The sequence below is a fragment of the Tauraco erythrolophus genome, chromosome 5 (genome assembly GCF_009769465.1).
Source record: "Tauraco erythrolophus isolate bTauEry1 chromosome 5, bTauEry1.pri, whole genome shotgun sequence".
NCBI lineage: Eukaryota > Metazoa > Chordata > Aves > Musophagiformes > Musophagidae > Tauraco > Tauraco erythrolophus.
Genome location: NC_141469.1, coordinates 34,092,083 through 34,107,906, shown reverse-complemented (window position 1 = coordinate 34,107,906; position 15,824 = coordinate 34,092,083). Strand labels below are relative to the sequence as shown.

Here is a 15,824-nt window from a genome sequence, read left to right as displayed (position 1 = left end):
ATTCTGCGCTGATTTCTGCAGGGCAGTTCAAAGTTTAAGCAACCAAAAATCTTCACTCGGACGTAGTGTAAATTCTTTTAAGTAGTAAATCTTAAAGTTTTAATACAAGTGGCTGATTTGCAATATTCTTACTGCTATCAGATGCAATTTATTATCTGCTTTTAATCTAGCAACTTTGTAACATTTCCACAGTCTCACAACAGGCCTCTACTCTGTACGACCTGTTTTCCGTATAGAAAAGCTGAATCCATCAATTAAGTACATACCTAACCCCGGGAAACAAAATCCATGTCCAAGCAATCAATTTCTCTGAGAAACTGCAGCTCATGACCACAAGAGGGGAAAATCAGAAATGCAAGGACACTTGCCATACTCATGGTATAAGGAAAGCCTCGCTCCCCTTGCAGACCAAGTCTCACTTCCTCGTTTGGCAAACACTGACATACATAAACCAAAATAATCTCTGAATCATTTGGGACTTGAAAGAGAGAGTGCCCTACATACAAGCTCCTACTGTCCCATCTCCCAATGCTGAAACTTCTACATAACCATACCGACACTTCTCGATTCACATTTCAAGCACAGCAACTGGAAGGAATACGGACACACCAGAAAACACGCACTGGCAGTCACCCCCAAGGCTTCTGAGAGTGTAACACCCGCAAAAGCACGAGTGCATCCAACATGCATGAAATCACATCCACATTGCACCCAAGCAACGAGAAGCACAACCATCCGTATGACCATTACTTGACTCTTAGCATCAGATGTTTTAGGAATTTCTGTAAGATACGCAGTAATTCACAGCTACCTATTTCAAAGACACTGCATATGTGAATCCTGCTTTGAGCTTCACTGCTGATTAAAGAGAACATACTTGACCTAAATCTTCCATTCAAAAGAAGACTACAGAATACACAGCTGACTGCATCTTGTACTGGTTATTCCCATATCCCAGATCTGCATGCAGAAATAAAAGACACTAAATCAAGCAGGGTGTCAAAATTAACATGTACCACGACAAGAGTCTTTTGTGCTACTTTGGCAGCCAATTTTGCCCTGCATTTACCAGTCTGCTGTGCCTATTTGTTGAATTTTACTAATCTATTATTATTGAATTTATTAAATGCATTTTTCTTTTACCATATTACAATATAGAAGAAAATACATTCTATCTGAAATTATTTATTGAATAATGACAGAAATAGTCTGATTTACAGCTATAAATTTGAAAATCCTTGAAAGATTTATTAAAGACCTCGTGCCAAGTCCTATCATAAACTGAAACCTCTCAAAGTTAATAGGACATGAGGTTTCATTGACTGGCCAAAAGTTTAGAAATAAATTATTGAATACTGGTAACCAGCTCACTGTTTGAGAACTACTTCTATTCTATTTGAAATACTCATTTAACATCTTAGATTAGGGATAAATAATATGGATCCACAAAAACAAAGAGAAGGAGATAAGCAACCATTTTTTTAAACTGAACTCTGATGATCCTTATTTTTCACTAGGAACTGGCCCAACAGGCAGAGCATTCTACGGCTCTAACACAATCAGTAGTATCACAGGGCAGCATTAACGAGGGATTTAGGCAAAGTGTTACTTTGCACAGTCATCAACTACCTGCATTGCCTGGGTCACATGAACAAGAAAAGCACTATACATGGGAAGAATTAAGGTGACAATTAATTTCTAATTCAGACTTGAGTTGAACTGGAAATAGAGGATAATAAACCAACTCTCAGTAGTCCTTTACCTTCTTCTGTACTCTTCCTGAGTAAAACACACACAAATGTCATTATACTACACATAGATGTTTCCATCTTGTTCTTTTCTTTTTCAAACAGATGAATCAGTATGAAAGTATGAAAGGAAAAGCACTGCTATATTTAACAATACAGACCCCAAATCCCTGTCTTATTAATAATTTGCAAAATTCACTGAACTGCATGATGTGTTGTGCTGAAAGATTTTATTAGGAATTGAGTATCTTAATGTACATTTTCATTACTTGTATTTGCCCTGGCAAAATACATTCTGCCATGATTTGCATTTAAGAAATGAAAATAACAGGTATAACAGTTTATCAGCAAGGAAACATTCCTGAGAATATACCGTATATGTGGCTGCTTTGCTGGGTGGGCTTTTTACTGTTGGTAAAGAACTGGGGAACTTTCACCAGGAACCAGTAATACAGACCACATTCATTACTCAAGGCAAGTTCAGTGTTAACCCAGGAACTACAGAAATAGTTGATCAAGAAAGTGCCTCAGTATGGCCAGAAGTGCATGTAAATCCCTTTCTTATTTAAAACCAAAATAATTTCCTAATTTTCTGAGATAATTACCTACTTTACCATCCCTTCCCTGGCCAAAACAACTGCACTGATATTAGCCAGCAAATACCCTACCATCTCAACACGTTCTCCTCTATACAAAGCCTTGCTAAGGTGGGTGAAATAAACTATGAAAGTCTCAAAGATCAACAAACTAGTAATGATGCAGTAACACAACATATGCAGTAATGATTGATTACCTTTTTATGGCTGTAATAAAAGATACTCAGTCCTTTTTCTATTATAAAATATTCAGCATTATTGTATCATGTTTCACATTTTAAACTGATGTAAGAACCACATCTATTATTCTCTAAACTCACTGTTTAAATATATGATACATTGCTGAAGTGTCTGAGGGCTACGTAGAAAACAAATATATTGCAAAGTACAGTTTTCTTTCTATAATGATGCATATGCTAAATAAACTGCTCCTGCGGTGAACGATGACACTGACTCTACCTGCACAGTGTTGTTTAGTTTTACATTATTTCATGCTTTTGAATTGTCAGTTTCAATTACAAAGAAGTCTGACAGAGAGAGAGCGCTTGCATAGATCATATCTTATGCCTGCATTTTATCTCTACACACACTGTACTATGGACCACCTGAACTTCCATTTTTAAAGTTTATATGTAGTTCTTACATATAGTAATTATATAGTTAAATATACGATAAACATTCCTATTTATAATGTTTCTAGTCCATATTAGTCTACATATCATAATATATGTGCAAACAAACAGCATATAGGCTAAATTGCTGAAACTAACCAGTCTTTTTGTGCCACTCAGCACTGGTCGCACCTGAGAAAAGCCCCAGACTGGTACAACCAGATTCTTTTGCAGCTCTGCATACTCACTGTCATGGAAGCAGCTTGGCTTGTCTATCATGTAGCTAACATTCTTTAGGGTACTTTTCTTTTGTTAATACATATTATTCACTTCTCCAGGACCTGTAACACTACACAGCAATTATATATAGTTATTATCTATTTACGGAGAGGGAGATCACCTGTTGATGATACGTGCACGCAAAGATAGCCAAGGTTGCCATCGGTCCCTGAGGGCAACCCACCAAAACCAGCGCTCCAGCGTCAGGGATTTATTCCTTTGCAAATGGGGAAGATTGCAGCCCAGTTTAGTCACACTTGGTAACGTTTTACAGGGTACATGTGGCACTGGTGAATAATAGTCATGTGGAGGCATGACATTAATTGGAGAGCCAAATCAAGTTAACCCCATGCTTTTTAAGCATGTCTTGCAGCTCAGAGTACCTTGAAGTCCTCTCTTAGGAGGATCTAACAGCCAGTCATTAAACTAACCCCTTCCTTGACGAGGTAGGTCTTCTGAGGAGGCAGTAACAAGCTAACATTAACATGTCTCTGCTCTCTGGGAATGCTGGGAACAGTAAATTAAGAAATTACAAAGTCCTGGTCTGATCCTACTCCTGATCATAATTTCTTCAGAAAGCAGGTTGGGCAAGTAAAATAGAGATGATGGTACTAGAAGTGCCTAACAGATGCGGTATGAAAATGATATCTGTGGAGTACTTTGAATGTGTAGCTGGTACTGAACAGTGACAAGTGTTGCTGACAGTGTAATTCACTCTGGCTAAATCTATGTTGGTTTTTCCAGGCTTGCCTGAACAAATTGCTGCCCCATGTTGCCCACACTGGACAGCACCTTAAATGTCCGTGCTGTGCAGATCCAAGCTTCAAGCAGTACCAAGTTTGATTTTCCTGCACGCTGAACCATGTATGCAGCTGCAGGCTTCAGCGGGTGAGCAAATGGTTGAGGCTTCAGTGCAAGTCAGTGCGACAGCTGCGCTCTATCCCTGCCTCCGTGGCTTCTTCCAACTAAGCTGCACAAATAAAGATTACAAAGTCAGCAACATCACTTGGATGGAACAAACCTTATTAATCCAAATCTTCAAGGCTACCCACAACATTCATCTGAATAGCACTGTAAGTGAAAGAAGAACCAAATCCATGCACAAAAAGACAGAACTATATCCTGTTTAACAAGGAGTAAAGTTATGCTTTAACAAGGTTTACCTCTGTTCATACTTGACTTGAGGAAAAAAATAAATAACACAAGTGACTAGAACAAGAATGAGCAATAATGTCTAGGGTCATTCTAAAACTGTTTCTAAATGAGATTTGCAAAAAGATAAAAATCATCAATATTCACAACATAAATCTTGAATTGCTGGAGGTTAAGAGAGGAAGAATTACCTCTTGCACTTTTCTTAATGAGCTTGTTACCAGCTATTCTCAGAAATAAGTGAACAGACTAGACTGGTGGTGAGACTGAGCCAGTAGAGCAGTATCTGTTCGCTATATTCATCCAATACTCTCAGGTATTCAGCTCTTATTCAAATTATATTTGAGATGTTTATGAAAGACAAGTTTATAAATTAATTTCTTCTTGGCAGATGAAAATGGATTATTCCCCTTAACTTTGATTAATGAAGAACAGAGATACTAATTTCTTTAGTTAAGGGGCAAAAAGCCCCAAAATCTGTTTTCATTATCTGCTGAGGATTTTCCTTTAAAATCATGAGGAAAAAAAAGTCTTTTTTCATCCTCTATAATAAATATTTCACATGGTTATGATTCAATATGTTTTACACTACACTGGTAACTCTCATTATTCTTCAAATACCACATTTGAGGAGGTTAATACACCATTAACATGATTAACTTTTTAATAGAAGTTAAGCCATATGGAACCAATCTGTACCATTTGGCCATATAAATGACTAGATAGTGAAGGTCAGCTTCTGCCCCACTGCACCTGTGAACTTCACTGGTTTCACCTGAATTTGCAGGCCTAGACCAAGGGAGGAATCTGTCTCTAGAAACTGAGTGTAAGCAATTTTTTATTTCTTCCCAAAACAGGGATAATCCATAAAAAGGCAAGGATGAATTGATACGCTATAGATGTCTGCATACAACCTGCAGAAAGCCTTTGCCACAAGAGCGTTTCTCCAGATAAATTTGGGTTCATGGATATGAATCACATCCTTTAACAGAGTTTGGTAAGGACAGTGAATTTTGTTCATTATTTCTTCGTCAATCGTTAAATCTGTAAAATACAGAGTAGCTGAATTAACAGTGCAGTTGCTCAAAGTAGCAGCGCCGTCGTTTCCCACAACTTTTTGCCCTTGCCAAGGAACACAGTGACCGTACTACACAATTCACTCTTCTGAATCAGATCCTTTGTGGCTGATCCCAAGGTCCTGAGACAGCAAAGCACATCAGCAGTCCTGTCAGTTTTACCATTCTCTAAGCACATGTAATGTCAAGGGAACTCTCGGACTGAAGGACATTCTCTGCCCCCAAAAGCACACAAGCCTCTTTCCTCCTTTATCCCTTCCCCCAACTCTCTGTCCGTGATTTTCTTGCCATCTCCCCTAACAGACCTGAAGGCTCATGTCTCTCCCGTCCAGCCCATCTTCTTTCCCATGTTACACCGTGCCTCTCCTCTCTTCTCTGTTCTTCTAAAGGTGTTGTGGAAATAATACATTTTACCGACACAACACCTCCTGGGCAGCTGGCTCCCGCAGCTGGGGAGCAAAAGGCAATAAAGATAAAACACAGCTCGGCAATGAATCACAAGCCTGAACAGATCTCAGAGGTCACCTAGTCCATCCCCTGCCCCAAGGGAGGCCGAGTTATCCCCATGTCATTTCTTACAGATCTGTCACCTGCTTTTAAAGACTTCACTGATATAAACTACACAAGCTCCCTAGGCAACATATCTCAGTCTTTCACCACCTTCACATAAAAAAGGTTCAATCTTTCCTCACAGGTCACACTTTCTAGGCCTCAGGTCTTTCTCCTCTCTTTCTTTACAAGTCCCATCAGGTCTTCCCTGTTTTCCCCACACAGATAACTCCAATTAAAGGAGTGTCCTTCAAAATCATTTTTGAAAGTGATCATTGAAGAACTTACTGTATATTGCTGCTGGAATGAAATTGCCTCTTTCCATTGTGCAACTCTAACATACTTTTAAGACTTACAAGGACAAAATTATTCAAGTCCTGCTTGCTTCATCTACATTGAACTCCATTTCAACTCCACTACCTGGTGTAGTGGAGGATTTCCCTGCCCATGGCAGGGGGGTTGGAACTAGATGATCTTTGAGGTCCCTTCCAACCCTAACCATTCTATGATTCTATGATTGGTTTTACTGCAGATATACATATGTTAGAGGAGAAATAAGTCCAGATAGTCACTGTTGTCATATACGTGTCTACAATGCCTATTACCAAAAAGAGTATAACATCAACAGTAAAACATGAACCATCAAATCAAGGAACTTTTGAGATTTAAAAATCAATTCAAGTTTCCATAGTCAAGGTGAAGTCATATTTGATACAGATAACTCCAATATTACAAAATAATGACCTATCAAAGAGATTAAATTTGACTTTGCTTAAGCAAGCAGTTTCGTTAGGAACACGCTTGGTCCACTAGCAAGAGCAGAACAAATCAGGTTTGGCTCACAGTTTTCCTATACCCTATGATTTCATATAACACCTGATTTTTTTTTTTAAGTCACTGAAGAAGTAAAAGAGGAAGAGAACTAAAGCAATACTATAGTTAACCCACATCATTTTGATTATTGTTGGCTTTACTTTCCTCAGGGAATAGAGAGGAAGAAAGTGCATATAAAGGCCAGAAATACTTCCTTTAGTAAATGAATTTAGTCTGCCGCATGGTGCAGCAAGGACATAGGACAATCCTTACTGAGATTTTAAAACTCTGAAAACAGAGGAGAAAATTGTAGTCATTCACAGACAACAATGAATCGGTAACGTCTCTAATAGACTAGATACAATATAAAGAATTTCTTTGTTTTAAATAGTGGGTTACAAAAGCCAAAGACCCCAAAAGAAAGAACTGGGTTTGGCCCCAATGAAATTATGTTCCAGTCTAACAAAGCAACACGTTATTGCCTGCAACTGCATTTCTATATGTATATTACTCTCATGCATGCATCACTAATATATCTTAGGACCAAATGCAAGGACTGTGAAAGGACTTCAGGCCTTACACGTGAAAAGTGTTAAAGGTTGTCTCATGGAGCCAAATCTTTAAACAAAATAAAAAAAAAAAAAAAAACAGACGAGAGTACATTTTAAGTACCAGTTTAACTTACATATTCATTATGCATTTTAAACAAAGTATATCAATGAGAAATTAAAATTTGTGGTGGTCGTCTTTGAGCTGAAGGTGTCCTTGGAAAATTTTCACAGATAAATCCATTCCCTCATCATGTTCATGATCTTTTAAAAGGTGTGGCAACATCAGATATAACAGATGTGAATAATTTTACTACAGCTGACCAACTGAGCATTCCCAAGAAACATTACACAGTCCGAGCTGAAGAACTAACACTTTGCTACTGAAGGTTTCCCATACTTCATCTACCTCAAAATCAGATGCCAATAGATTTCATAATGACTTCTAATCCCAGGTAAAATATAATACAGGCTGACATTAATGTTCAAGGTGCATTTTGACACATTTCAGACAAGCCACTCCATGTGCAATCACGGGAGGACATCCAGTCCTTCTGATCCAAATATCAAGTGAAGATAAAACGTGAAAAAAATCTAAAACTCCTGTCAGCAGTGTCTGCAGAAATACTAAAAATCTCCATCTAATTTTTAAAACACCCATAACATACAAGAGGAGAATATTGATTTGTGAAATCCACAAGGGATTATTTTCCTCAGATTACAAAACTAACGGACTTGAAAGTCCAAATTTTAACACATCTGTACATGCCCATTAAATATACATCTGAATCTCAACATGTAGCAAGCACACCGCAGTAATTATACTGTGCATTTTGCAGATTCTGAGGCATAAATTTATAAATTTAAGACAAAGTTTCTTCAAATGTTATTACAGATGACATCTCAAAACATAAACATAAACCATCATTCAGACAAAAAGAATTAATCGAAAATGCAAAACAATTTTAAAAATGCACCAAAACATGAACCAGAATGCAGAGAATGTCCTAGAGGCAAGATTAGCAAACAATTACACCAGCCAGTGGTAACAGTTACAGTACACAGCATTTTAGTTTTTCTTCTGAAAAATCTGCTTTGTGTTCCCAGTTCGGCAAAATCACCCTGCTGTTTTCTACATTCTAAAAAAACGCAAATCATCAATAACCTAGAGAGCATCAGCTGATCACACTTCAGGATGCAGCATGGGAGTATTAAGTGACCATGCATTGATCAAATGACGACAGAATCTGGAGACTGAGTCTCACGTAGTATTGGTTCACCCTGATGTTAAGTATGTTCATATTATACCATCCTGCACTGAAGTACTGTTTCTGCTGCTGGAAAGTGCCATTAAAACTCTGCCCACACAAACATATTTGCAAAGTCAAGCACCTACAAATACATTTCTCCTTTTCAATCAATCAATCTTAAAATGGCCTGCTCTTAAACCAACTTTCTGGCAAGGAAATATGGATCAGCACCTGACTCGACCATTTCACTGGTCTCAAGGCAAATTCTCTCAGCATTTAACATGTGTCACCTGCAGCAAAATTCGTTTTTATGTAATAAGCTACCAACCATTGAATGATTTAAAATGAAGATACCTTTTATTTTCTCACGTATCTTGCACATACACAGAGGATGGAAAGAAAGCAGCAGTATTTCATAAGATTATGCTTACATGTCCCTTCTAAATATATACGGTTCTCTAGGGAACAATCAACTCAGCAATGTCTGTGATGCTCAGGCTATAATTACCAAAATGAGATGCATAACCTTTATTACACCAGCAAACAGTTAACTTTACGGATTATTTCTCTTGCTTTAGTGCTGTCAAATCTTTCATCTTTTTTTAAGTAACCAACTGCTTCTGATCCTCCACATTGCAGCTCCTGTGCATTCAATGCCAGGTGCTGCACACCTCACTAGCAGAAACTCAGCACAATGCAAGACCTTCTTCAGCCCATATAGTTTCACATACTGCCGTAGCATGACAGAATGCCTTTGGGATTTAGCAAATTCAAACAGATTCTGTTGCTACATCACACAGAAAAACGCCTTGAAAGTCTCCCTGTTTGAAAAAAAAGAAAAAAAAAAAGAACAGCCTACATCTCCAAACGTGACAGTGCATTCCTGGCACAGATTATGCAATGCAAGAAGAGAATAACGACAGTATTTGTGTTACCTTCAGTCACATAGTTGTGGTCTCGAAGAAAGCTGTGGTTAATTTTTCGTGTGTCCGTGTCCTCGCCCATTTACAGCAGGATTACTCAGCATGCCTATCCGCAGTGGACTGATAGCATCAGCAGAGGTCGTCACAAGAGCACCATCCATGCTGCCACTGCCTAGCAGAGGCGGAGAACGCACCGGGCTACTGAGCACAGCATAATGAGGGCTGGTGATGCGGCACAGATTTGAGGGGGGCGAATAACGACCGGGGGGGGGGGGAAAAAAAAAAAAAAAAAAGAAGGAGGAAAAAAAACAAAAAAAGAAAGGAAAAGAAGTCACTGGAGGAAGACGCAGGGAGAAACGGCTCCGATGAATTACGAACGCAGCAAGCCGGTAGGGAGCTGGCGTGAAGGGAAGACAGGCACTTCTCCCGCAGTTAAAGAATAGCCCAATTGTTTGGTCAGGTACTCCTTAAACAAGTGGCCACGCAGAGTCTCCTCCAAGCGCCTGCTGCTGGGGATCTTGCTGGCTGCTGGGAAGCGGCAATCAGCGTACTGCAGCAAAACCCGCCCGGCGCCGGGCTCCGGCGGCGGCTGCTGCTGCTGCCGCCGCTCCCGCCGTCACACGCCTGTGCGGCACCAGCGCAGGCCCCTCCCCGCCCGCCGCCCCAGGCCCGCGCGTAGCGGAGTGAAAAATGAGCCCGCAGGTGATTATTCCTGCTCTTCTGCTGGCGACCAAGACATTAAGGGAGGGGACGCGGGAGAAAAAAACTTGGAGATGCTTGGGTGGGTCTGCGCTGGCCCGTGCGGCCGCAGTCTTGTGCCGGTCGGTGCCGTCGTGTGCCGCAAAAGCGACAGTCGTTCGCCGCCAGCCTGGGCAGGTCGCTGCCGCGGAGATTGCCGACGCCTGCCTGTGCACGCAGAACAGACAGGGGCACGGCAACCGCTCGGCAGAACTAAGATAAAATAATCGTTATTTATCTTTTCCCTTTTTTTTTTTTGCCATTTTTGTAGATAAATTACAAAGTATGAAACACACGGAGGCTAGGAGACAATCTCTGTGGCTTCCCGGTACAGGGACAAAGGGAATGTTTGCAGGCCATGGAGTTTTCTTAGACCTGCTACTGTCATTCACTGCATTATCCCGTCACCTTGAAAAAGCAATGTTGAAATCTGTGCACTCAGAAACAAGAAAAACAAGTAGAAGAGGAAAATTGCTCACTTGCATTATAAAATAAAGCTTGTTCTTTAGTCCAAGTGTTTAATGTCTCATATTACAACAAAATTCTTTCAACTGAACAGACAAGCAATTTCCTTAAACTTTCAGTATCTGTTCATTAAACCATGAACTGTTTGCTGCAGAAGGCAGGTACTCTGAAAAGGTATAAGCATCACTAAAGGTTAGGAGCTTGAATAGCAGACAAATGGCTGTGTACCAAAGCCTCCACTACAGCATGAAAAGGGAGTACCCAATCACAAAACCAATTTGGAGGACAGAAGGATGGTCCTGTGGTTTAGGCCCTGGAATTAAACACAAAAAATACAATTCGGTTGTCAGCATTACTACAGCATTTTGTGTAATCCTGCATGAATCTTGCACAGTTTTTTGGTTCTGTTTTCATTTCTTTTTAACGAAGTTAGGACATATGTTTCTCGAAGGTAATTTCAAGTACCCTGCTATTCCTATAAAACTGGCATGTGACTTTGGAAAAAGTAGAAAGCTATATAAAAGATGGAGAGTAGCTTCCGCCCGTTCTGTGATGACTGCTGAAACTGAAAGAAATGCCACCTTGCAGGGCATTTGATTCCAAAACTCAAGCAACACCGTTGAGTAAAAATACATAGGAATAATTTATATCTACAAATATATGGAAAATGAGCGTGTGTTCCCACCATTCCAAGAAAAAAAAATAGAAAAAAAATAGAAAAACTATTAATAAAAATAATTTAATAATAAATTATTTCAGTGACAAGTAAAGTCTCAAAAAGCCACACCAACAGCCGATGAAAAGACAACGCAAATAATTTTCTTCACAAATACCTTTAAATTTCTGTGGCCAGGGTGTCTGCAATTTCCTCAGCACCTGAGAGAACGTTCCTGCCCTTCCACATAATCTCAGCAATCACTGCTGCCCCTTATTTGTCCTCAATTGGTGGAAACTTTATGATATTTTATGGTCTATCATTTTGAGCCTCCCCTCTTTATAGAGTGTTTTCATTTTTTCTAGGAGCCAAGTGGGGTATTTTTGGTGAAGACAAAATAGTAACTCTCATCCAGAGATAATTTTCTCCTCTTGCCATTTGAATTAGAGAGGTTCACAGACAACTTCCTTTTGCATCACACCTGGGTCAGATCTTGTTTACCTTGTTCCTCTCACTTCTAAGTTTTAGAAAAACAAACAAACACCCAAACAAAAACCAACCAACCAAAACCAAAACAAAAAACTAAACCAAACCAAACAACCTCGTAAGGAGGAATGGAATGAGGAGAAAGCCTTTAAGAAAAACACTAGACAATATTCCCTGCGTGCATGCAAATGCTTTCCCCAAGATTATGAGCCAAATCCTTACTGTGTGGTAAATATTAGTAGTCCACTGACTTAAGTAGGTCAGTTCACATGAAAAAGATTAGCAAAAGTCTGCTCTGCTCTGAATTTGTAGCACAAGGCAAATTCATGAGAGAACGTTTGCAGATAACTAGCTGTGCCATTTTAAAATGCTATTTATTATCAATCCTACTGATAACCCACATAATTTGATCTGGTCAAATATCCAGGGAGAGGGTGGGGGAAAAGAACCTTTGATCAAACACGTATTAGTTATGTGTACTTTCATGGTAGTTAACAGTGCTACTCATAAAACAATCTACTAATTGAGCTGAATACTGTACAGACACAGAAATAGAAGAGTGCCCTATCCTAAAGAATTTACAGTGAAACTGTAAAATGGAAGAGCTATGTACAGATCAGCAGAGACATTTAAGTAAACAGTGAATCAGTAATGAGGACAGAGTCCTGGTTTTGAGCTTTCTTCAAAAGACGGTCATTAGAGACTTTGTGGAAAGCACCAATAAACAAAACTGGATTCAAGAGGCTGAAAAATAACTGCATAACAAGAAGAGAGCAAGCTTAATGGTAAAAGGAGGAAGACTGGTTAGCAGGTCAAGAGCTTTTTCTTTTTTTTTCTTTTTTTCCCTCTTCCGAAAGATAGAAGAGACTAAGATACATTCTAAAGAGTAAGATGTTCAGTGAAAGTGTCAGTGGAGAGTAAAAGGCGAGGAGGAGAGTAAAAGGCGAGGGCAGGCATGACACAAATGCCCATAGAGACTGAGGATGTCAGTAAGAAAACAGAAGAGTTAAAAGGAGCACAGCAAACAAAAACTGGATCTGTGCCAGGAGGAGAAAAATCTGATAGGATAGGGAGAGAAAAACTTGAGGAAAGGGAGAAACCTATATTTCCCTATGTTAGACTTTTGGGGAGAAGGACTGGAGAAAGGGGAAGGTGGAGAAAGAAAAAAGAAAGGAGCCAGAGACTGAAGCAGGAAGCAGCCAGTACCCTCAGGAAGGAATTAAAACTAGCAAAGGTGATACAAACGGGATTGAGAACATAAGATTTGGTAACAGTGTAGCCTAACAGAAGTAAGGAATTGAAGAAGATGAGGACGAATCTTCAGCTGAAGGACTTGATCATGTTTGCTCATAGCATTTCCATCAGGAAGCTCTGCAGCATGAGAGAGGGAAGAATTAGGTGTTAGAAGGCAATTGGTTCTGAGGGCTCCTGTGTGATCCCACGTATAAACACCTGTTGAATGGGTGGCCACCCTGTTTTGCTCCTGCAGTATGCTTTTGTTCTTCTCTTAAACTCATTCTCACAAAGAGCTTCTGTTTAGCTTTGTCAGACACTTAGAGCATAGCCTTTAATAATTTAAACTCTCAATATCTGAAATAGAGCACTGTCAGGTGCTCCAAGTCTCTGTTTTACTACCTCCAAATTCATCACACTAACTGAATTAGAACAATTAAACTTGAACTGCAATTGAAAGAAATAGGGTTTGAATACTTAAATATTTTCTTTGTCTAACAAAACTTGTCATATACAGATCATTCTGTCCTTCATTTAGTAAAATACAATGGCTGTAAATGAAATGGAACTGAATTTTGAATTGGCACAGAACTTTGAATTAATTATTTTTGAAGAACAAAAGATTTTAAGCATTGTGATAGTAAAAGTCTTCATAAGTTACAAAAATCGCACCAAAACCAGGCTATCTTAAAATATTACCTTACTTTAATGTTTCTGTAGTCATTGGAGGTTTTTTAGAGCTTTGACAGAATTTACATCTAACCATATCCTAACATCTGCAAACTGTGTGACACAGTGCAAACTTTCTCTTCTCATCTTGAAATGGAATAAGATAACACATAGAATTAGTCAGCTACAGAAAAAAATACAACAAAATATTTAGCTAACCCTTTATGGTTATATTTCATTGCAATTGAATTTGCTCACCAAAAGAGAATATTTATGAGCCAGATGTTCTCTCCCTTTACGTGTATCTAGTTTATGTATGGAGATGTAAAAAGCCTAGCTACTGACTTCTCCATTGAGGCCATCAGCAAATTAGATTTGTTGTTTCTTTATTTATTCATAATGTCCAAGAAAATAAGATGATATAGTAGAGTCATACTCCTGTTCAGAAATACTGGAGCTCATTGGCTGCCTTTCATTTAAAAGGATAAAGCAACAAGGAAATATAATGTGATAAAAACCTACTTCCGTAGTCTTCCTCCAAACCTACTCAGCATGACAGAGAAGAGACTCGGAGCTCTAAGCCAGGGATAAGATAGCAAATCACCTCCCTCAGGTTTGAGTAGTTTTACTTCTATTTAAGAATGCTAACTTTAAAATAGTGTTTTTCTCTGATATCTAGTCCTCTCTTAGTACTTCTGTCCAGAATGAACACTCAGTCTGGATCATACCCTTCTCTGTATTTGAGACTAGACCTACATTGCAAATTGCAGCAGAAATACCCAAGATAACTATAAAGAAATTAGATATTAGAAACATTCCAGCCCTGATGGCATAGACCTCAGCATGAGCTGAACACCTTGGAGGGAAATTACCCCACGTGTGATTAAAGTAGCAGTGGTACAAACATCCTTCCACTATTGCTTATTTTGAAGACATTCAAGTACATCTCATTACATGATGCCTACTTGCAAAGGAATTCATCTAATAGCTTTGCGATAGTAATGAGTGTATCATAAATTACTCTGATTAAGAGTTTGCCTTAAAAATAAAAATCTGTATTTCCATACACTTCTGAATAGACCTCTTGATACGTGTTTAATAGCCAAATATAACATAATGTACAGCACTGCCATGCAATTCCATTTTTGATTCTTTGACAGCTAAACAAAAACAGATACTGCAAAAAGTTAATACAAAAAGTTAAAGAGAAATTTTATCAGTTATTTGTCTAACACCTCAACTGTAATCGTTTAGAATCTTTACATTTATAGCATTTATTTTTTATTTCAATACACACTCTGTGGCTACTGCATATTAAATTGAATATTTAAGATTTAAAATTATGATGTAGCCCAACAATTTTGAAAAAAAATAATGGCTGCTAGGAAAATATTCTATTATTCACAAAGGGGAAGTTTCTTCAACACACTACCTTTTGCTGTATTAAACCTAAAAATAACACCTCCCAAAAGAAAGAATTTATTTTTAGCCTACGTACTGTAGACACAGAATAAAACTAATGCCTCCCAGCACCTGGTGATTTTAGAAAGCTAGCAATTAAAAATTATCATCAAGTAATTTAAATTACAGAAGCCAACCTCCTTCAACATCTTTCACCCTATCTGTTCCGGAGAACATTGCATAAGGACCCTTAGCAGAGTCAGCGTCACTTTAAGGTCTGCAGAAAGCCAAAGCATGGGATGAACTGAATCCACACCATGCTCATACCTTTTCACACAGGAACCAGCAATTTTGCTCTTCTTTTTTGTGGCGTGCTGGTGATAGTGGTGGAGCTAACCAATATGCAGAGCTCGGAGCCTAATTTAATGATCTCTTCCACAACTAAGAGAATGCAGCCAGGATATTTGGACATAATGGTTCCTGCAAGAAGTCTCTGAGGCAAGACTGATGCCCTGGGCTATGACATCCCTGTGCCCCCAGGGTGCCCCTCTGTGATACAAGCTCCTCTGTAGGGCCACTGTACCACTCTGGCTGGGAAGCAGTAGGTTTCCCCATCCTGCCACAGCAGCTGC

At 39.0% G+C, this 15,824-nt stretch overlaps 1 protein-coding gene across 2 annotated transcripts in view; it reads right to left on the bottom strand.

The window, feature by feature from the left end:
• Positions 1 to 15,824, bottom strand: part of PPP2R2C (protein phosphatase 2 regulatory subunit Bgamma) — a 203,526-nt gene that overhangs the window by 131,646 nt on the left and 56,056 nt on the right. Inside the window, exon 1 of one of the 2 annotated variants that reach the window (XM_009988145.2) lies at positions 9,558 to 9,630. The exons of the other annotated variant lie outside the window; for it this stretch is intronic. Within the exon in view, the coding sequence (XP_009986447.1) occupies positions 9,558 to 9,627 (70 nt within the window). The 5' untranslated portion in view covers positions 9,628 to 9,630. Of the gene's footprint in view, positions 1 to 9,557; positions 9,631 to 15,824 lie in introns of those variants that run through there. 2 annotated transcript variants of the gene reach the window in all.